We start from the raw sequence: 21,895 nt of genomic DNA on the forward strand, positions 1-21,895 counted from the left end.
AAAATTTCTTGAGAAAGCCCTCAAGACCTTCTATAGTGTGCTCGAATTAGACTACAAGCCCCTCCTTCCGAAGCACCTCAATCACCTCCTTCTAGTCCTCGTTAGTCAGAGCAAAAGCAGCCTTCTTCCTCAGTTGGTTTCTTTTTCCTCTTTTCTTCGCAGATAGTCGGAGCAGATTCAAATCGTAGAGGTTTAGGTTCACAAAAATGAAGGCATTTATCAATTTGAGGGTTTTAAAGTGAAGGGTACAACAGTAAATTTACCCATACCCAAGGGTAATTTGGCCATCACACTTGGATGATAATTATATGGCAAAGGTTTCCGACTTTGGTGCATCAAGGGTGCTTCCTTCAAACCAAACACAAAGTACGCTAGTACAAGGAACATTGGGATATCTTGGCCCAAAATACCTTCAATCAAGTCAACTCATAGAAAAGAGTGATGTTTATAGCTTTCGAGTGGTAATTGAGGTATTTGAGTCACCCTTGGGCCGCACACAATCCGCTGGACTTGTATGGTGACAAGACTCCCAGCACTATAGAGTATGATAATTTACTAATCAAGATATAATATCATTAGATGGTGGCCGTTGATTTTGGTTAAATGTGGTCTTTGATTTTGGTCTGTTTGAGTCTTTCTTGGCCATCTCTATCAAGGTGGAATAATTTGATCAAGTGGTGGAGGGGAGGAGCTCTATTACCTGTTTAAAGTGTGCATGGGCGGCTGGTTTTAATTTTAATCCCATATGATGCTTGGCTGGAAAGAAATGGTCAAAGATATGAGGGTTTTCATAGATCCTCTCATCAGATTTTAAAAATGGTGTTTTGTGACTTAAACCAGATATTACCTAAGTTGAAAGGAGCAATTTCTTCGATGGAGGATTTATTTGGTGCCTTCCTCAAGACTCCCTAGTAGTTTTCTGGTGTTTACCTTATACGGGGTAGTTGAAACTTAATGTTGATGATTGTTCCTTGGACAATCCGGGCAAGCTGGAGCTTGTCGATGATTATTACGGAACCAAATGAGCAGGGTTGTTCTTTTTTTTTTTTTTTTAAATGAATTTCTCGGAAATCAAACGAATTTTCACCTCAGAATCTGGGGCTTTCATTCGTGGAATTTATTTGGCAGTAGAAATGGGTGTTCAGTTTCTGTCGATTGCACCCAAAAAAAAAAGAAAAAGTTTCTGTGGATTGAATTGGATTCAGCAAGTAAAGTTGGTGTTTTGCGTCCAATTAAATCATTTCATTGTTTGCTTTAGGGAAGGTAACCTAGTTGTGGATTATCTAGTAAAAGACGTGGCAAGGTTTGGTGGTGGTCTTTTTTTTTTTTGCTAGAAGATCAAAAAAATTATTAAGAAGAAAGGAAGAAAAGCAATACATCACATGCATGAAACTAAAAACCAGCAAAAAGCTTGAGGATACCCATCTTTGGCATTGACTTCAGTAGGGACCTCAAGCTGAACTCAATTGAATCTAAATCGAGGTCTTGTTGCTGCATCGTAATCTATTTCCTCCCTAACACGAGAGGGGAAAGAAAGGTGCTTAGAAGAAATAAATGTGGGTTGTCTGCTTCTTTTGTTTCCCTTCTATCTAATTTACAAAATGAAGTTACGTAGGATGCTCTTGCTAGATCCAGATTCCATTTATTGTTGAATTGTTTTTTGTAGTTGGGTTTCTTCCAGCTGATGGCATGGCAATGCCAATGCCAATGCCAATGCCGAAGGTGGGGTTCCATTTCTTCTGTTTAGTATAATCATCTAGGTATGCCCATAAGTAAATCTTGTACTTCATTTTCATTCTTTTAATATATCTTATGATCTTTTATTGAAAAAAAAAAACTAAGGGACTATCTGAAGGACACCTCTATACGTGTATTTAGAACATGTAACATTCTTTTGATTATCCTTGTTATATTCCCTAAACTTATTAAAGGTAGGGATTAAAAAAAAAAATTGTTGTATAAGAAGGAAAAATATTTTGACTCCTTAAGAGGTGTCAATAAGAAAATCCCAACTAATAAATAACTCAATGCCAAACATGGGCGAAAGTAAAACAAGATATAAATTTTGAAAGCACAAATATGAATTAAAAATAAAATAAATAAAATATCATTTTCTTTCGGACCTAAACAGGGAGAAGGTCTTTTGAATAACTTAATAGGAAGGTCTTCGTAGGTGATCTCTTAATAAGATACGTTTTCCTTGTAAAATAAAATAAATTGCCCAAGCACTAATATTGTGTTTCGTGTTTGAGATGCTTGTGATTGCCAAGATATTGATCACTTTATGTTCGGGCAGTCTGGCACATTTCCCATTTTTTCTGGCCATCCTTTATATTATTATTATATTTTTAAAGATTTATTTTGCCACATGGACATCACTACCTACCCACAGGGTTTGGGGCCAACTTAATTTTCCATGGGGTACATAGTTGGTGGCCTCCCTAGAAGCCAAAACCCGTAAAAATGAGAAGTAAAAAGTGTATAACAGCATGCATCTTGTCGATGTGTGAACGTCGTTAAATCTCTATATGTTGTGCAAATCTGCATTTGTTTAATTTTGTATTTATTGATATTTGTTATAACAATCATATTTCTCGTTTGATAGATAATTTTATATAAAAATTGAGGGAAATAAAAAAAAAAAATATTAATTAGAAGAGCTTTGCTATGGTAATGAAAATTTTGATCAATGTGAAAAAAAAAATAATAATAAAATAAAAAGAATAAAAAAAAATTGAACACATTATTTTCTTCGTCCAAGCGATTGGAAAATCTGATGTCTCCTTGGAAGATCATAGTGTGAGGTCATTGTGGCATTAATTTTTTTTTTTTTATTTGTTCCAGCTTTGATTTTCCAGTTGTCCTTGTTTATTTTCTTCTTTTTCTCTTGGATTGGAATTTAATACATTTATTTATTTACCCAAAAAAAAAAGGTATTTTTGACTGCCCAAGTAAAACTTCGAAATATTTTTATGCCCTGATATTAGACATGAAGCACACAGAGAAAGGCTTGAGTCTTGACTTGATCAGTCATCCCTACAAGATTTCCCATCTGTGATCCTGCATTCTTTTCTTATATATGATGAGAAATTTTCTGATCCTGTGAAAGCAATATCTGAACCTTTTAACAAACAGTAAATGTCTATTCTTTCTGAATGTAGATAGCATGCCACAAAGCAAGAGGGTAGCATCTGTTACTTTATGGCTATGCCATAATACTTGAAAGCCATCTAAGCTACATAAGAGCTTCTTCTGGCCTCCGGAGAGATTACTTAGCAGAAGAACAACCTGAAATTTGATGCAAGAGATTTTAAATACAGGATTATGCGTGAAACAATATGTATGAGTTGTGGATTCTAAGTGAGTTTTGCCACGAAAGAGAGAGTGCAGGGGATTATCCATTTTATACAAGTTTCGAAAGAAAATAACAGAGAAGTGGCTGCACAGGAAGATGGACATCAGATCCTGGAAGGGATCATAGGAATGTTATTCTGCAGATATGCCGAAGCTGCTGCTACTCCACTTCCCAGCTTAACAGGGTATCCCACATCCTTAAGTATCATCTCCACACCAGCCAGACAACCCAACAATTGCACCTGCAAAGATCAAGGAAAACAAAATTTTCAGACCCACAAGCTAATTATATACATTGGGGCGGATATGTAATTCGTCACACCAACAGAAGATTAATAAATAATGAATGAAAGGAATTTCTGGTAGAATCTATTATTCCAACACATCATCCAAGGGCCCGTTTGAATTTTTTTTTTTTAGAAATGGTTTTTCTGTTTTTTTTGCTGAGAAATGGAAAAACATTCAAAAACCGTTTGATAATTCTATCTCGTTTCATTTTTTTTTTTCTTGGGAAATAGAAATAGAAATTTATGCCTGTGTCTGAAAACAGGATTAGAGAAACTAGTCCAGCCTTATTTTTCTGTTCTTTGAAACAAAATGAGGGGAAAAAATTCACAAAAATCCCGATAGATTAGGCGATCTACCCAAGCCCTTCTCACAAAATCCCAATAGAAGGTACTGCTCTCCATATCTCGCTACAACTCTCAAGGGGTGACTCCAAAGGGAAAACTTGAAGGTCAACCTGCAACTCCCCTTCTTCACTCATCTTCGTCCACACTTTCGAAGTGGCAGCTCCATCTCCAAGCTGTTGAAGCTTAAGGTTCCAGAAGCTCTAGGTTACCTACAGTTCCCGTAACCCAGCGCTGAGGAACTCTCTCATCCCTATAGTTCTTGAAGCTCAAGGTTCGTCTTCTTGCATCAATCAGCTAGATTCATCGGTAGTATCTCTACCTGCAACTCTACGGTCATCGTTCAACCCATTTCAGAGTTCTTGCCTTGGCCCTAATTTCTTCTCTGATAATGGTGGGGGTTTGGGGTTTTCTCTTGTTTATCTCTGTGGGAAAGATCAGCAAAAACCATTTCTAATCTCAAGCCTAGTTGCTCTGTTGTTGATCTATTGATTTGTTGCTCTATGCGTCTGAAACTGGGTATGCATCATTAGAAGCCCTCATCCTTGCAACTGGGTATGCATCATCTGGATCTTTTTGAAACTGGGTTTGCATTGGTAGAAACCCACCTCCATTTTTACTCTGCATTATCAGAAGCCAACATTTTTTTCTTGCTGGGCTGTCTCTGAAACTGAACCCATAATAGCAAAGTGAAATCTTTAGAAACTCTCCCTAGACCAGAACTTCATCAATTTATATGAACAAGTTGAGGTACCTGAACTAGAGAAAGACCATTCCCTTACACCAAAATGATTTTGATTAGCAATATAGTAGTTTTCTCTCATGATCAATTTCACTTTGTTTTCCATTTGTCTTTTATAATAAACTCTAAACTCAGGGATTGTTCTTGAGATCTCTTCATAAAAGGAGAATCTTTGCCCCTGCAAAAAGACAATGATAAAATGGGTTTTGTTTTAACCATTGTCATGAAACCAAGCTTTGACCCTTCAAATAGACTATATATATGCAAGAGATTGAATCAACAACTAGTTACTATATCCACTGTTACTTCTCCCTATTTCCTTCCAATTGCTACTTAATTAATTAACCTGCAAAAAAAGTGAACTTTACTGGTACAAAAGCTTTTATGCATCAGATCTCAGCTATAATGCTTCTTGATCAAGATCCCTACAAGCTCCTACTCTTAATCATTGCCTTTGATCAATCTTAATTAGTGAGACCCATTTACCTACAGCTCCAACCTCATGTCTTCACTTGTGAGTTGCATTTCTACAACGTCGTGCCTTCACTCATGCCCTAAACTCGATTATACTGTTAAAAACGTTTTGGAAACAGAAAAATGAAACACTTTTTTGCAATTCCTAAAATTTTTTCTTAGCGTAGAAATGGCAAAAACCATTTCTACTGTTTCTAGACACAAAAACAGGAGAAACAAAATCAAACAAGCCCTAAGCTATCATCACTTCAACGCTGATAATATTTAATTAACATCCAAAACAGGGGGGATTTTTGCTGCTCGCCCCCTCGATAGAGGAAAACAACGGATAATTAAAGACTTCTGGGGCCCGGCGATTAGCACTGTGCCTCTGTCAGTCGCTACTGGTATACCTAGTTCGGCTGAAATGTCTCATCCAAGGGAAGAGACAACCGCTGGGAGAAAACAGTCCTACGCTGTAATGGCAATGAGGTCTATGCCAAATATTGATGATCTCCCAGATCCGATTCGCGCTGGAAATCTCACAAAAATTATGATGCCTCAGGAGGCGTATGAAGAGAAATTACATTCCTTCTCACATGCACTGATTGGCCGAGTAAATTTTCTCTTTGTCTCGATGGATGAAGTAAGGGCGGAAGCAAAGAAAGTCTGGAACTTGAAGGGCAGGGTGACTCTTGCGCCTTTGGGAAAAGGTTTTATCCTTCTTCGCTTTGAAGTGGAAGGCGATATGGCTTCTATGTGGAAAAGGGGTCCCGTCAAAGTTAAGGGACAGATTATGCGTTTCTAGCGCTGGCGACCGGAGTTCAGTATTCATGAAGATCCAGTTCAGACCAAATTGGTCTGGATTCGATACCTAGAGCTTCCTATGGAGTATTGACATGAGCAAATCTTACTCTCCATGGGCAAAGCCTTAGGGCGCCCTGTAGAGGTTGATCGCAGAACGCTACAGGGTACCATGGGGAATTACGCTAGGGTGCTGGTGGAAGTGCCGTTGAGCGGAACCAGAGTGGAGAAAATTCAGGTTGAAAGAAAACAACCGGGTAAGGATGTTTTATTCTGGTTCAAACAAAGAATTCTCTGAGGATGACATTGAAAGAGTACATCCTGTAAGAAACTGGGGCATCTTGCTAAGCAGTGTCGATCTAAGAGGAACACTGAGCGGCAGCCGGCTAAGGAAGACCGACGTCCAGCGGGAACTTTTCAGGTAACGAAGGAGGAGGGTGGTGCGCCCAAATCAGAGGAAATCCCTGTAAAATCTTCTCAGTTGGTAGGAGATCGCAGATCTCTTCTCCCTATGGTAATTTCCCCTTGTAGAGGAATTATTCCATACATGGAAGATACAGAAAATATAGTAAGATTTCCAATGGACGGTTTGACAGAAGGTAACTGGGAAATTTATATTCCTGCTCCAAATACCCTTAAGAGATCTACCCAGGACCCAAACATGGTGGATAACCCACTGGGCAGTGGTTATGGATCCGATTCAGATCCAGAGGAATCGGAACTCTACTCATCTGAGAAGGAGTCGATGACCTCTGGGAATGGCAACGATGATGCAAAGAAGGGAGAGACTATTTCGGCTGCTGTACTCAATGAAGTCGAAGGCGGCATTGCTTCTAGAACTCTTTGACCTCGCAAAAAAAAAAGTGGTTTATGTTGGTGGTTGCAGAGGTCACAATCAGGCAAGAGGAGGGAGCGTCGGTCGCGGGCAGGATTGGGGTCAGACAGAACATGTGATCTCTGAAATGCCTCTAGCTGCCCTTGAGGTAGGCAGAATTATTATTACTCACCAGGAAGTAGAAGAGCTTGATCATGCTATTACAAGAGCAGATGGCGAGGCTAAAAGGAAAGGAAAATCTACTGCTGCGACGGGGCAGGCCTTGAGGTCTGATCGTCAGGCTATTCCTAGGAATTGATTTATGAAGATTCTCTTTTGGAACATAAGAGGAATGAAGAAGGTAGCCGGAAAGCGCACCTTAAGAGAATTAATAAAGAAGAAGAACCCTGATCTCCTTTGTATTGCTGAACCAATGATTCCAGTAAGTAGTTTTCCAAATTTGTATTTTAATAAATTGGGATTTCACTCCAACTTTATTTATAATAATAGAATGGGTAGAATTTCAAATTTATGGATTATGTGGAAAAGAAATATAGCCTGCCCTGTGGTGATTTCGGAGTCATCCCAGCATATTTCGGTATCCCTGACTTGGCACCTTTCCCAAATTCAAGTCTCTTTTGTCCATGCTAGCAGTTTTCGAGCAGAGAGAAGAGCTCTTTGGTTGGACTTGGTAGCGGATAATCCTCACACCACAACCCCTTGGGCCATGATAGGTGATTTTAATGCTTATCTTCAGTCGCATGAAAAGAAGGGACCAGGTAATTTTAGCTTGGGCTCTGCTGCGGAATTTAATACTATGATAGACTCTTGTTCCATGGCTCAGCTGCCTTCAAGTGGAAGAAAATTTACCTGGAGTAATAATAGGAAAACTGGTAATGTTTCGGCTGTGCTCGATAGAAGCTTCAACAATGAGAAGTGGTTAACTGTTTTTCAAGACTCTTAGCAACTAGTGCTGCCAAGAATTGCTTCTGATCATGGGCCGATTTTGATGGTCTCTGATGCCAGCCAGCGCCCCTCAAATTGCCCTTTTCGCTTTCACCAATTTTGGATGGAACATGAAGACTTCATCAGAATTGTGGCTTTGTCCTGGTCTGAATGGGTCCCTGGACCGCCTATCCTTGTTCTCACTTCTAAATTGAAGCGGCTGAAGAGGGACTTAAAATCTTGGGTGAGATCTGCCTTTCCCAACTTTGATGAAGACCTAGAGCGTGCGAAGAAGACTCTGAACCTGATTCATGACCAGATTGCAAGTGAAGGGATGAATGATCATCTATTTGCTATGGAAACTGATGCGAAGACGGGATTGGTGAAAGCCTTGGAAAACCATGAAAAAATCTGGGCAGAAAAGGCGAGAATCAGGTGGTTGAAAGCTAGTGACAAGAACTCAAAATTTTTTCACCTTTCAGTCAAAATGAGAAGAAACAAAAACTCAATCAGAGCTCTCAAGAAGTAGGATGGGACCATTGTGGAGGGGTATAATCAGATAGGGGAATATATTGTGGACTTTTACGAGAGGTTCCATAGAGCCTCCACCACAGTGAATCATGAGGATTTATTGGATAATATTCCAAAAATTCTTAATCAGATGGACTACTATAAGATGGACTCTCTTCCTGGGAATGAGGAAATAAGGAGGGCAGTTTGGGAGCTCGACCCGGACAGTTCACCGAGCCCAGATGGTTTCTCTGGTGCATTCTTTCGCAAATGCTGGGATATGGTGGAAGTGGAGGTCTGCAATGCTGTGAAACAGTTTTTCAGAACTGGGTCCATGCCAAATGGGATAAACAATAATTTTCTGGTGCTGATTACAAAGGTGGATGGTGCAAATACTCTTGAGAAATTTTGGCCCCTTTGTATGGGTAACTTTTTCTGCAAAATCATATCCAAAGTCATGGCAATGGCACTTGAGACTCTCCTCCCTCGTCTGATCTCAGAAGAGCAGAGTGCCTTTCATAAGGGGAAAATGATCCACAACAATATAGCTGTGGTCTCTGAGCTTGTAAATTTAATGTTCTCTGCAACCAGAGGTGGGGGCCTTGGTCTTAAAATTGATATAAGGAAAGCTTATGACACTATTTCCTGGTCTTTTATTTTTCAGGTGTTGAGTAAATTTGGCTTCTCCAATAAATGGATTAATTGGCTACACCAACTCCTGCTTTTGACCAAAATTTCTATTCTGGTGAACGGAGGTCCTCAGGGCTTCTTCGGGGTGGAGCGTGGCCTGAGACAAGGTGATCCTATATCCCCCATGCTGTTTATCATAGTAGAAGAAGTTCTGTCTAGAGGGTTGTCAAACCTGGTTTAGAGCAAGAGTCTCAAAATAATCAGTGGCCCAAGAGGCGTTACTACTCTTGGACACATTTTATTCGCAGATGATATATTCATCTTCACCAACGCCTCATTGAGATATGTAAATGCTCTGAAATCTTTTTTGATGAAGTATCAGGACTTTTCAGGTCAATGCATTAGTTTTGAGAAAAGTAAGCTTTTCCTAGGAAAGATAGCTCCTGCTCGCAAGCAGACAATTGCTGATACCCTTGGAATTCAGATATGCACTTTCCCAACTCGCTACTTAGGAGTTGAAATATTTAAGGGTAGAGTCAAGAAAGAGGCTCTGTTTCCAGTGATGGACAAGGTGAAAGGCCGTCTTGCGGGTTGGAAAGGAAAGCTCTTGTCTTTGGCGGCAAAACGGAGTTGGTCAGATCAGTCATTGCCGGTATCCCTAACCAAAGTTTTGCTATTTATTGGTGGCCTTCTTCCCTTTTATCTATAATGGAACGGTGGATGAGAAACTTCATTTGGACGGGGGAGACTGAAACGACCTGGAAAATTACTGTTAAATGGGACTCCCTTTGCATGCCTAAAGAGGAAGGCGGTTTAGGTATCAGGAGACTCCGAGATACCAATAAAGCTATGTTGTGCAAGCTTGCGTGGAGGATCAAGCATGAGAGGACAGTCTCCAGCTCCTTCCTTAAAGCCCGCTTTGTTAAAAAAGATGGTAAGCTCAAGAAAGGAGTTTCTTCCTCTATTGCCTTGGGGGTGAAAAAAGTTTGGAGGTTTGTCGAAGAAAATGAAAGATGGATTATTGGTAATGGTAATCTTACAAATTTCTGGAAAGATAAATGGTGGGGACCTAAATTTGTTCTGGAGGAGCTAGAGAGTTTCGACCTGACAACTCTTACATTTACAGGTAAGGTGAGAGAATTTATTTGTGGTGGAGAATGGGCGCTCCCTGAGGTGAGATCGCCGGAGTTGAGAAGAATTTTTGAAAACATTAAGCAAATTAAAATTCCTTCAGGCGAATTAGATGACACATGCTGCTGGTCCTTGTCGACTTTGGGAAATTTTTGTACAGCCTCAGCTTGGGAGGGCATCAGAAGGAAGGCTAACAAGACTCCATGGAGCACTCTGGTTTGGAGGAAAGGTCTGCCGCCTAGGTTCTCCATTCTAGGCTAGCTCCTTGCACATGGTAGACTGCCAACAGATGAACAGATTATAAATAAGGGGATTTACCTTGCTTCAAGGTGTGCCCTCTGCAACCAAGGCAAGGATAGTATTGATCATATTTTCCTCAGCTACTCCTTCGCGACTTCTGTCTGGAAATCTTTTACTGACTATTTTGATGTGAGATGGAAAATGCATCAGTCGATTAATAATCTAATTAGTTGGTGGAAAACGAAGGGAAGAGTAGTAAATCTCAAAACACCTTGGATGATGGGTTTTTCTATTATAGCATCAAATATTTGGTGGGAAAGAAACAGAAGGTGTCACGATAATAGTGCCAGGAATGGTAAGCAGATATTTGACTTTAGTCGGCAAGAGCTCTGTCTTTGCATAGGGAAGGTGAAGGGCGAGGTGAAATCCCCAACTGATGTTATGTGTTGTAGGAGATTGGGTTTATCTGCAGCTCCGTCCAGGCATCTCCCTCCCCTGGAAGTCCACTGATGTAAGCCTCATCTGAATTGGCTTAAGATTAATGTCGATGGTAGCACTCTGGGAAACCCGGGAAGAGCAGGGGCTGGAGGGGTAGCTCGCGACCATGATGGCCAGGTTCGTGATTCTTTTAGTATTTTTCTGGGCATTATCCAGATTTATGATGCTGAGTTTGGGGCTGTTATGGAGGGCATTTTGATGGCAAAGGCACTGGATGCAAGGGGTCTTTGGATGGAGTCTGACTCGGCTGCGGTGGTCACTGCGATTCAGAGTAACCATATTCCATGGTTCACTCTCCAAAAATGGTTGTCTCTTCTTCCGTTCCTAGAATTGATCCCATGGAAGATCTCCTACTGCTTTCGCGAAGCAAACCCGATAGCTGACTACTTGGAAAAACAGGCTTCCAAATCTGGAAACTCTATATTCTCGATGTCTTTCCCCAGATCTATAGCAGAGTTCTTACATAATGATATTCAGGGTAGGCATCGTTTTAGATTCCCGTAGGGCTTTTTCTAGCTCTCTTTGCTGATGGTCATGCCGAAGGTGGAGATTGCTAGTGGCGCTAGGGGTTTTTCTGCCTCGCCTTTTTCATTGGTTTTTCTTGTTGATGTATCTTTCCTTCTCTTTTTTATAAAGATCATCTTTTAGAAAAAAAAAAAAATCCAAAATAGGGTTGAATAGAATCAAGCATATCCAAACTAGCCTTTGAACATGCTAATCAGAGAGCTAGTAAGGAAGAGAAAGTTCTTCTCAAGAGAAGCTACATGATCCTTAAGCTTTCAAGGAATTAAACGAGAAACCTCAACTTCAGATAATTTTTGGAGATAAGCATGTATGTTTTTTTTCTTCTTTTAATTTTCCATAGGCAACTAATATGCTGAGTGACTCAAAATTTCATAATTCATCTAACTAGTCATCCATACTACACATATGTAGGTAAGACAACCATTCAATTGGTAGTCACTCTTGATGTATATAATGTAAATATGAGCACAAGTTGATGGTCCACACCATCCAATAGATCAAGAATTTTTCCTTTCATTGCATCAAATGCAATTTGGATGATTTATGAAATTTAAAAACTATAAACAACAACAACAAACTCGGCCTTATTCCAACTTAATGGGGTCGGCTATATGGATCCAAGGAAAAGCAAAAAAGGAGAAATGAAAGTACTAGGAAAGAAGCCCAGCATCAGCAAGTCAGGAAAATCTTACCTATCTGTTACATGGATCCTTGCCCTCTAGTAGACTCCATCTAATATTGTCTCTCGTTGCAACGCTCCACAAAACTCCTCCAACCCAAAAAAAATAATTAAAGGAATGAAATACTGCCTATTCTTCATTACCAAATTAACTCACTTCTCTGTTGCCAAAGATGTGATTCATGCAAAAAGTCCTAAAATTCTATATGCAAATCATACCAGAATCAAATGGCATAATTACATTATAAACCAAGATGAAGCTGGTCCATGATGAAGCTGGTCGCCCTCGTTTTCGTTTTTATAGATAGCGGTAGTGAGTCTCTGCTAATGGAAATGCCGAAGGTGGAGGCTCACTCCGTTTAGTTGATTAAGTCATTCCCTGTATTCTTGCGCTTTTGTAATTCTTTTCATTCTTTTTTCTTTTCTCAATAAAATTCTGTTCTTTAGCGAAAAAAAAAAAAAAAAAAACCAAGATGGGAAAATATTAAGTGGCTACAGGGAAGTTATTACTACAAACATCATAATAACATATAGAGTTCAGTACATTTCATGCACTTGCTTTATTGCTACTTCACATTGAAATATTACTTTTAGTTTACTAGTTGAAGTAATAAACTGGCAGTAACTTTTAAGTAGTTCAGGAAGAACAGAACTATACCTCATTCAAGTTACCAAGATGCCCTATTCTGAAAACCTTTCCAGCAACTTTATTCAGGCCAAGGCCTAAGCTTAAATTGTATCGCTTCCATGCCCTTCTAACAATTTCTGAACTGTCTCTTGGTGGGGATATCTCACCAATCTCCTAGGTAGGTCTGGTACAATAGTTGTTTTCTTGGGTGTCACATTTTGAGCATAGGACATTGCAGTTAAAAAGAAAAAAAAATAAAAATAAATAAATAAATAAAAAAAAGGAAGAAGAAGAAGAAGAAGAAGAAACAAGCACTTCAATAGAAAGTTCTCTTCCCTAGTTTCATCTGTGGAGAAAAAAGTTGAACTATATTGTAGCTGTTGATACTGAACCCATTAAAGGATAGACTTGAAAGCCACAAAATCTATAAGGCTTCATGACCATAGAATGGAACTATAGATAATTGATTACTATAGCTCATTGTGGAATATTGCCTTGTAATCCCAGTTCTGGCAGCATTGCTTTGCATATTAGATGGTGATGAATCTTCCAAGGTCAACTAAATTAGTCCTTGTGTCATTTAAGCAACATTACAGCAACTAGATGGAGGTTTGACACAAGTGTGATGTTTATTGCCCAACCAAGTAGAACTTTGTATACAAGAACCCAGGTAGTAGACATTGTTGCACACATATGAGGTTTTGACTTTTTTTAACTAAAAGGATTATTATATTAAAAAGAGAAAAAGAAGGATGTACAAGTTGGCTCTCCTATAAAGCCAGATACTTAATACATAGAGAAGGGGAAAACCCGGAATCATTCCCCCACCTTCGGCATGGCCATCAACAAGGGAGGAGATCCACTACTTCACCTGTTCACCAAAGAAAAAAAAATTATATGAAACGAAATCTAGCTCTTCTTTCTGCATCCACTCTGAGTTCAGCTTGAATCAAACTAGGGTGAGTATGAGATGTGATAGAAGATCCAGATCTAGCAGCCTACTTAGCAAGATAATCTGCAATTGAATTCGCTTCTCCAAAACAATGAGATATGTTAAATTGGATACCATCTAAAAATGGCCGCAAATAGTGCCAATCTTTATCAACACACCATGGGATTGATCCACCCCTCATCACCATGACCATAGCCGTTGAGTCCGATTCAATCCACAAGTGTTGGACTTTCAACTGTTTTGCAGCCATAACACCAAGAATAAAACGTTGAAATTCTGCCTCATAGTTCTTTTTAACACCAAGATAAGGACTAAAGGAGTAGACAACCCTTGAACAAGTGTCATGAAGCACTCCACCAGCCCCCACTCATCCTAGGTTTCCAAGTGAACAACCATCAAAGTTCAGTTTGATCCAAGGAGGGATAGGGGCACACCAATTTACCATCAGAATTCTTAGAGCCTGAGGGGGGTATATCTCAACACCCAAGATTCTAGAAGCGGACAGACATGAATTGGATGACCGCCAACACTGAAGATTGGGAAGAAGCTCTCTGACAGAGTAGCAAATTTGTCGAAGAACCAAGTCAAGCCTCAAAATTTTTCTTTCATATCTCCTTGAATTCCTTTGCATCCATAGGAAGTAAGGAACTATAATGAGCCCAACCATCCAAGCCGGGTGAGGAGAGACATTCCTAAGTTCCAATTCCAAGCCAACATATCACTTAATTAACGAGTGCTGCTGCACCCATACAACTTTGAGAATGGAACAAAATGCAACCCAGACTCCCTATGCATAGATACAATCCAGGAGCAATTGTTGAAGAGATTCCATAGAATTATAACTCAAATCACATCAAGAGACAAAACTGATACCTTTTGAGCTAACCTTGTCATCCGTTGCAAGTCTTCCGTGAAAGAGCTTCCACCCAAACATGGACTGTTGCGGCAGAAGACCTGATTTCTAAAGCAAGGTGAACCAAGGGACTTTAAGACTTCGATTTCTGAGCTCCTCCCAAGCATACTTCATTGTGAAATTCCCCAACAAAGTTGGACTCTAGCAGGAATCGTCACATTGATAAGAAGGAATTTTTATATTCTCCACCTTTTCAAAAATCTCTTTCAGCATATCTGATTGAACCTGAGGAAGACACCAAGAGTTCTCCAGAATAAAATCCTTCACAAGTTTCTCCCTCAGAATCATAGAAGCATCCACATTCACTAACTCCTAAAAAGAATGGTCCCCCAACCACCTATCAGACCAAAATCGAGCACGCTTTCCATTACCTATGTGTGTGACTTGATCGGTCACACACATCTACAATATTTCCCATCTGTTAATATTACTGCCTTCTTTTCTTGTGAGATCATAAATTTTCTGATTTAGTGAACGCAACAATTGAACCTTTTAACAGCCTTTAAAGGTCTAATATCACTGAATGCTAATTGCATGACACCTTGGGTCAGACTGCAAGAAGGTAGGAATCAGCTATTCTATGGCTATGGCCTGACTCTTCTTATTTTGGCCATAAATGGTCATTAGGCTCTGTTGTCAATTTCATTGCCATAGTACTTTAGAGCCATCTCAGCTACATAAAGCTTCTTCTGGCCTCAAGAGAGAGTAATCAAAAAAATAACGATACTAAATTTGATGCAGAGATCTTTAAACTCATTCTTAGGGAGGTCAGTGGGTAAGAACTGAATCTGATTTAAGCTTTTCAAGGCTCGTTTGGGAGAATAATATGAGTTTTAACAGGGAACAAGGAACTTGTGACTTAGGGAGGTCAGTTGGTAGGAACTGAATCTGATTTAAGCTTTTCAGGCCTCGTTTGGGAGAATAATATGAGTTTAAAAGGGAACAAGGAGCTTGTGAAGGAGTTTAGGAGATCTGGTGATGACTGTGTCTGTGTAGCAGAAAAATGTCAAAATTTTTCAACAGCCCACCATTTGATTTCAAAGTCCGGTCTTCAGAATATGTCAAAGCACTTGATGACGTAGCAAGCATTAAACCACTTCACATTCTTTAGCTCGCACCTCTACTTATCCTTGGGGAGACTAGCACAACAACCCACCATAACAACACACCGTTATGATCTCCATTTAAATCACAGATGTGCACTTGGGGAATCGAACCTGGGACCGTGCACCTATCTACACAATCCCTAATTCACCCTAACCATCTAGGCAACCCACGGATGGGTGTTAGATTTCATTAAATTGCTTTATTGCTACTTCCTATTGAGATTTTACTTTTAGTTTACTAGTTGGAAGTAATAAACTGGCAGGATCTTACTAAAAGCCCCCCCACCATGTTACTTGGGTAGGAGAAACTTTAAAGTAGCTTAGGAAAGAACAAAACCATAACTCATTCAAGTTACCAAGATGCCCTATTCTGAAAATATTTCCAGCTACTTTGTTTAGGCTAAGGCCTAAGCTTAAATTTGTATCGCTTCCATGCCCTTCTAACAATTTCTACAATGTCAATATAAGGTGGAACAAGAATTGTAGTTAGTATTTTACTAAAATATTCCTCCTTTTGTGTATAGTTCTTTAAACCCCATGCCTCAACAGCAAGCCTGCATGCCAAATTTGTAGTATGATATGACCACCACCCTTCCAAGTAGATCAAGTAGAAACTTTGAATTGTGAAAGAAGCCACAAAAAATGAAGACGAAATTAAGCTGCAACCCCTATTTTAGAAAATACTATAACCTAGGAGGGTATTTGTAAACGTTAGGGGGAAGTGAATTATTCCATTTCCTTGGCTGCTAGTAGCGGGTTGCAGTTGCTTGGTTGCAACCCGAGTAGCAGCCAATTTTTTTCCAAAAAATGCAATCATCCTATTTGGATGCACATGTGAATGTATCGAGTATAAAAGAGACAATTTCCCTTCTCCTTTTCATTTAGTAATCCTTGTTTAGGTTTTCTAGATTTCGAAATTGGCATTTTGCTCCATGATATGGGTGTATTAGCACTAAATTTTATTTTATTATTTATTCATTTATTTATTATTATTATTATTTTGATAGGTCCTAGTTTATTCTATTCCATGGGGGATAACCTTGTGTAATCCTCGATTGACCAAAGCATTGGTGGAGAAGCCACACAACCAGTTACCATTCTCTTGCCCTTCAAAATTTTATTGGATAATTCACCACCTAAAGGGCTTGATTAATAGTTTGAATTATGGAATCAATTGCTATATCAGCAAAAGCTATGATGCATAATCACTTTCAGGATTGGACCAATTTGAACCAGTTTGTAGGCCAAGACCAAGGATAGCAGTCTAAAAGTGGCTTTCGGTTCCATAGGGTAACAAAGAAATTTATTTATTTGTTGGATTTATATTTTAGAACTCATAGCTCTTTGTTGCTCGTTATTTACCGTTATTAGCAGGATAGCAGTTTTGAGTTCAATTTAGTTTGAGGTTCTATTACAGGATAAAGTAAGGGGCATGGTTTTAAAATTCGAATAGGATCCATATAAGTCAGGACTAATCCCTGATCCTTGATATCAATCCACTGGTAAGAAATAATTGTAAAATGGTTAAAAAAAATTATCGATATCAGATTGTGACAGATCCCCACACCAATCCCAAGTTTAAAAACCTTGGTAAAGAGTCTCAATCTGAAGTTTCAAACCGATTGGAGTCTTGAGCAAAAGTTTAAAACTTGGGAATGCTCATGGGGTCGGTCAAGGCTGATATTGTTCTGGATCGATCTGGATCAGATCGTATTCAATAGATATACCTCTCCTTTTTTTTTTTTCTCTCTCTCTTAAATCACATTTTATTACAATTTTAATCTTTCACCATATATGTGGATCAATATCAAAAAGGTCAGGATTAGGAATATCAAGACTGATATCATTTCAATCCGACCATTATTGAACGTTCCGTTACATGTTTTGGAACCATGGTCCTAGCGTTCTAAGTGAGAAGCTGGATCGATCACAAGAAGGGTCGAACAAAACTTAAAAATTGTGATTTTTCACATAAGGCCAGAATATTTGTGCATATATTAAAAGGCTCTTACTCCTTAATTTCATTCTACTTTAGTACTGGACCGAGTTAATATCATAGAAAGGTAACTCAAACAAGAAGAAGAAGAAGAAGATTGAAAAAAGTGGCCTGTCGTGGCCCAAGTAAGAGGCCTTTCCTCCTCTCACACACCTTAGGCTAAGAAAGACCCTCTTTCGGCCACCGCCTTGGAGCAGCCTGGCCTTCCTCCCTTTTCATCCTCTCATCCACTTCCTCGATCCTCTTTCCCTCTTTCTCTCTCTCCTTCCCTTTCTCTTCTTCCTCCGCTCCTTCCTTTCTCTATTTCTTATCCCTCATTGGAGTTTCTTCTCGGTTAAACTCACGTCTTGACTGCAGTCTTGTAGGTCTCCATTCCTATTGGATCTTATGCTCGTTTGGATTCCAGTTTGGCCAGCTGCCTCCTATTGGCTGCCTACCCCACCATCCTTGTTGGATCTAATGCTAGTTTGGATTCTCACTCGGCCAGCTACCTGATTGCCTCTGATCTCATTGCCTGCTCTAGCTCCAGTTGCCATTTTGCTCCGTCGGTCTGTTATGTCGTTGCTTGGTCTCCTACCTTCCCGCTTGGCCTGTAACTATTTGCCGCCAACCACCCTCTACTTGGCTCACTCGGCTTCTGCCGTTTTGCTGCCAACTGCATGGCAAGCACTTGTTTGTTTGCCAGCCATGCTCAACCAACAGCTGCTTTGCCATTGCCCTCTGCAAGGCTGACGCTCAGTTATGGCTGTCACCTCCGCTAGGCTAGCTGCAAATTTGGTTGTGGCCCTCTGCAAGGCCAGCGCCCTCCAAAGTGGCATGCCTCTCGCCTGCGATACTCCCTTGGTGACTAGATAGATAAAGAGAAGAGATGTTTTTCAAACCCTTTCTGGATTTGACTTGGTTGCCCTTGATGGGCTTCCTTGCATTGTTTTTAGCCCATGTGGGCTCTTGTTACCCTTTCGGGTTTGTTTTCCTATTGGCCCCGTTTGTTTAGCGGGATTTTCATGTGGTGGGATTTAGGGGGTGGGATAATGGTACGAATTTTCCCAAAAACTAAGAATTTTGAGATGTTTGGTTAATGGGGTGGGGAAGTTATTAGACAATCCTTATTTTGCTTGTTTTTCCAGCCTTTCCAGAGTCCCACCAAATCGGTGGGACTCTTTCCGCTGTTCACGAAATTTGCACTGGCACAATAGATTGTTCTTTTTTTCTTCTTCAACGACTTCTCCTTTCTCTACACAATAGAGCAGCTTCTGTTTAAGAACCACAACCCATTACAGGAAGATTGAAGGTAATACGATGGCCAAGTTTCAAAAGGAATCTGATTAAAATCATCAAAGGAGACGGTTTGGTGTTGCGATCCCTGCGATGAATCTAAAAGAAAAAAAACAAAGGGTTTGTTGTGCGGTCGCTGAGATGAATCTAAAGGAGAGGGTTTGCTATCGGTGAGATGAATCTGAAAGAGAGGCTTCTTCTACGGCAATGGCAGTGGATGAGGTTGTCGATCTAGAATCTAAATGAGAGGGTTTATTGTTGCAGAGGATCAACTTCTTCACAAGATGAGGTTCTCAATCTGGAATCGTCCAATGCTTTCTCTCCGAAGAGGCAATTTGGAAGTAAAATCTTGTTCAATGCTTGAACTCCAACACTAGATGTTCATCTCTGGTTTGTCGATATAGGTCTTACACAGAGAGGATGGGAGACGCTTCTTCACTAGTTGATTTTGTTGAAGCTAACAATAGAGCCTCTGATGGAGTGTTTCTAAGCAAAGGCCAGCTGGTAGTGCTGCATGTCGGCGTTAGCGTCCACATCGGCACCCCTCTCTCTCTTCTCCATCATCTTCTTCCTTGTCATCTGCCCCCTACTCTATCACTGGACTACTCTTTCCCCCAAGCTATCCCACCCAACCAAACAAGATGGTGGTGATCGAGATGCTAGAGTAACTATTCCCCAACTTTACTATCCTGTTGTTCAACCTACAAACATGTGGGTCCATGCGTCAGACTCTCCCACCCCACTAATCCCTCTAAACAAACAGGGCCTTAGGGGTTTTAATTTTCCAGCCTTTTCTTTAATACATTTATTTATCCATTAAAAATATAAAAAAAAAATTGCCTATTTTTGGGTGGCTTTGAGCTGCCACGCGTCGGATTTACAGATACAAAAACCTAAGCGAGAACCAAATCTGAACTCACTAGGCACGGGTTATGGGATCCTAGGATGTAGCAACCTAGGGCCCGTTTGATAACGTTTCAAGAAACGTGTTTCTACCGTTTCTGTCCAGAAACGGCAGAAACAGAGTAAAAAATGTTTGATAAAACTGTTTCGTTTCACTTATTTTCAGAAATAGAAATTTTTACTTAATTATGGTTCAAGAAACAAGTTGAACTTGTTTCGCCGTTTCTGGAAACGACTTGTGGCCATTTTTTCATTAGTTACTATCGACTTCTAAAAACATGACTTATCAAACACCTTCAATTCCGTTTCTGTTTCTAAAATCGAAAATTTATGTTTCTACCGTTTCTTGAAAAAAAAAACGGCAGAAACGTTATCAAACGAGGCCCTAGTAAATGAGATAAGAATAACTGAGATTAGAAACGTATCTAGATTTCCAACGGAATGGTCAATCCACCACAATAACCAATGAAGACTACAATCCACACGCACAGAGAGAGAGAGAGAGAGAGGAGCTTTGGTGTGTGTGGGTAAAGAGAGAGAGGGAGAGAGGGAGAGAGGGAGAGAGGGAGAGTGGGAACCCAACAAGGGTTTTCGGTGTAAAGATGCACAGAAAGGTTAGGTGGCGACTTTGATGCTCGAAACGGCTAGTTTTGCGTTGGTCCTGTTAGAGGAACGAGTCTTCGTCGCCTGAAGCTTCCTTCGACAATCCTTCATCTTCCTTCGGTGCGTTGTTCACAGACGTAAGGAGATTGTATGGTGAATGATGTTGGCTTCATCTCAATGGGATCTCCCTCCTTCTTCTGACATTTCGACGCTTTCTACTAGTGTTCTGCAGATTCAGTAGCCAGTTTGGTTCTCAATGACTTGGGCAGTGTTTTCATCATTATTCTTATTGAACAGCTAATGCATGAGCTTCTTTCACCGTAACTAAAAGATAAGGAAGAATATTTTATTGCTTGCAAGTGCCATCTGTAGGAATACACTAGTTTCTCAGAGAATTTTATATTAAAAAAATCTGAGAGGGCTGCATGAGTGAGCCACTTGGCATATTATTTTAAGGTTAATCTTGTGAGGACCTTATCAGGGTTATTCCTACTTAGCCTCTTGTTTCCGGCAGCGTCCTGTTTCACCTCTAGCCGTCACCCCACCACCACGGTGACTGGCAGGAAGCAGACTCTACAGTGACCATGATCCTTTAACTGAACTGTCGAGGGCTTGGTCAACCCTCGACGAAACGGGACATCCTCTATGCCGTGAAAAAGTACCGACCAAAACTTCTTTTCCTGTGTGAGACGAAGGATTCATCTCCTCCTATCATTGCCTTACATAGATCACTACCCTTTCAGAATTATGTGCACTCCCCTGCAATCCAAGGTGCTGGTGGTATTCTGTTATTCTGGTGTGATTCTGTTAAGCTAAAGATTGTATGGCAAACATCTTGGTGTATTCACACGGAATTGTCTTTGCCTACTTCTAATATGAATTGGAACATCACCTTCGTCTACATCAGAGTTAGTCAATGGAACAGTTTAATTCAAATGGCGTCTTTTATTCAATCTTTGTGGATCCTCTCAGGAGATTGGAATTCCTATCTGGAACCCGAAGACAAATTGGGAGGCAGACCCATCCCTCATCGCCACCTGAGAGTTTTCAACGACTTTATTAATCGAGCCTGTACTTTTGAAATCAAAATGAACGGCTATTGCTACACCTGGTCCAACAGACAAGCTGGTACCCAGGCTAAACTTGATCGTTTCTTTGCAAATGCCCAATGGATTTCACAATTTCCTTCGGCTTGGGTGTTTTCAGAGTATATGGCCACTTTAGACCACAGAGCTATATATCTGGATATAGAAACCCGCAGGTCTCCACGGCGTCGGCCGTTTCGGTTCGAAGCATTCTGGGTATTAGAGTCTTCCTTCTTGGAGTTAGTTTCTTTTGTTTGGAACTCCACAACATCTCGTGGGTCCCCTTCTTATGCTCTTTGCAATAAATTGGGTGCTCTCTCATCTTCTCTTAAACAGTGGAATAGATACTGTGTGGATAACATCTCCCAAAATCTGGAAAATTCAAGGGTCTATCTGTCCCAGCTCCAATCGGTTGATCCTATTCACAGAGATCAGCAATGGTACCAGCAGGAGAAAGATCAGATGAATACTCTAACTAAA

General features: G+C 40.2%; 1 protein-coding gene across 1 annotated transcript; it reads right to left on the reverse strand.

Moving 5' to 3' along the window:
* Window positions 1-3,389: 3,389 nt before the first annotated feature.
* LOC122067156 (serine--glyoxylate aminotransferase-like) lies at window positions 3,390-18,263 on the reverse strand. The gene is made up of 4 exons (XM_042630999.1): window positions 18,127-18,263; window positions 16,011-16,107; window positions 12,613-12,726; window positions 3,390-3,596 (listed from the first exon to the last, which is right to left on the reverse strand). Exons 1-4 carry the CDS (start codon window positions 18,261-18,263, stop codon window positions 3,459-3,461), a joined length of 486 nt encoding a protein of 161 aa, XP_042486933.1. The 3' UTR covers window positions 3,390-3,458.
* Between the last annotated feature and the right edge of the window lie 3,632 nt (window positions 18,264-21,895).

Source organism: Macadamia integrifolia, unplaced genomic scaffold (genome assembly GCF_013358625.1).
Source record: "Macadamia integrifolia cultivar HAES 741 unplaced genomic scaffold, SCU_Mint_v3 scaffold2736, whole genome shotgun sequence".
NCBI classification, from domain to species: domain Eukaryota; kingdom Viridiplantae; phylum Streptophyta; class Magnoliopsida; order Proteales; family Proteaceae; genus Macadamia; species Macadamia integrifolia.

Bases quoted from the DNA above. Each gene is read 5' to 3' on its own strand.
- LOC122067156 (XM_042630999.1), bottom strand. From the start codon at position 18,263: ATGGCAAAGCAGCTGTTGGTTGAGCATGGCTGGCAAACAAACAAGTGC. The intron at 16,108-18,126 runs GTAGGAGACCAA...TTTGGCATGCAG, and splicing joins GTTACAGGCCAAGCGGGAAG to GCTTGCTGTTGAGGCATGGG. The intron at 3,597-12,612 runs GTATAGTTCTGT...TGATCTTTGCAG, and splicing joins ATCTTGGTAACTTGAATGAG to GTGCAATTGTTGGGTTGTCT.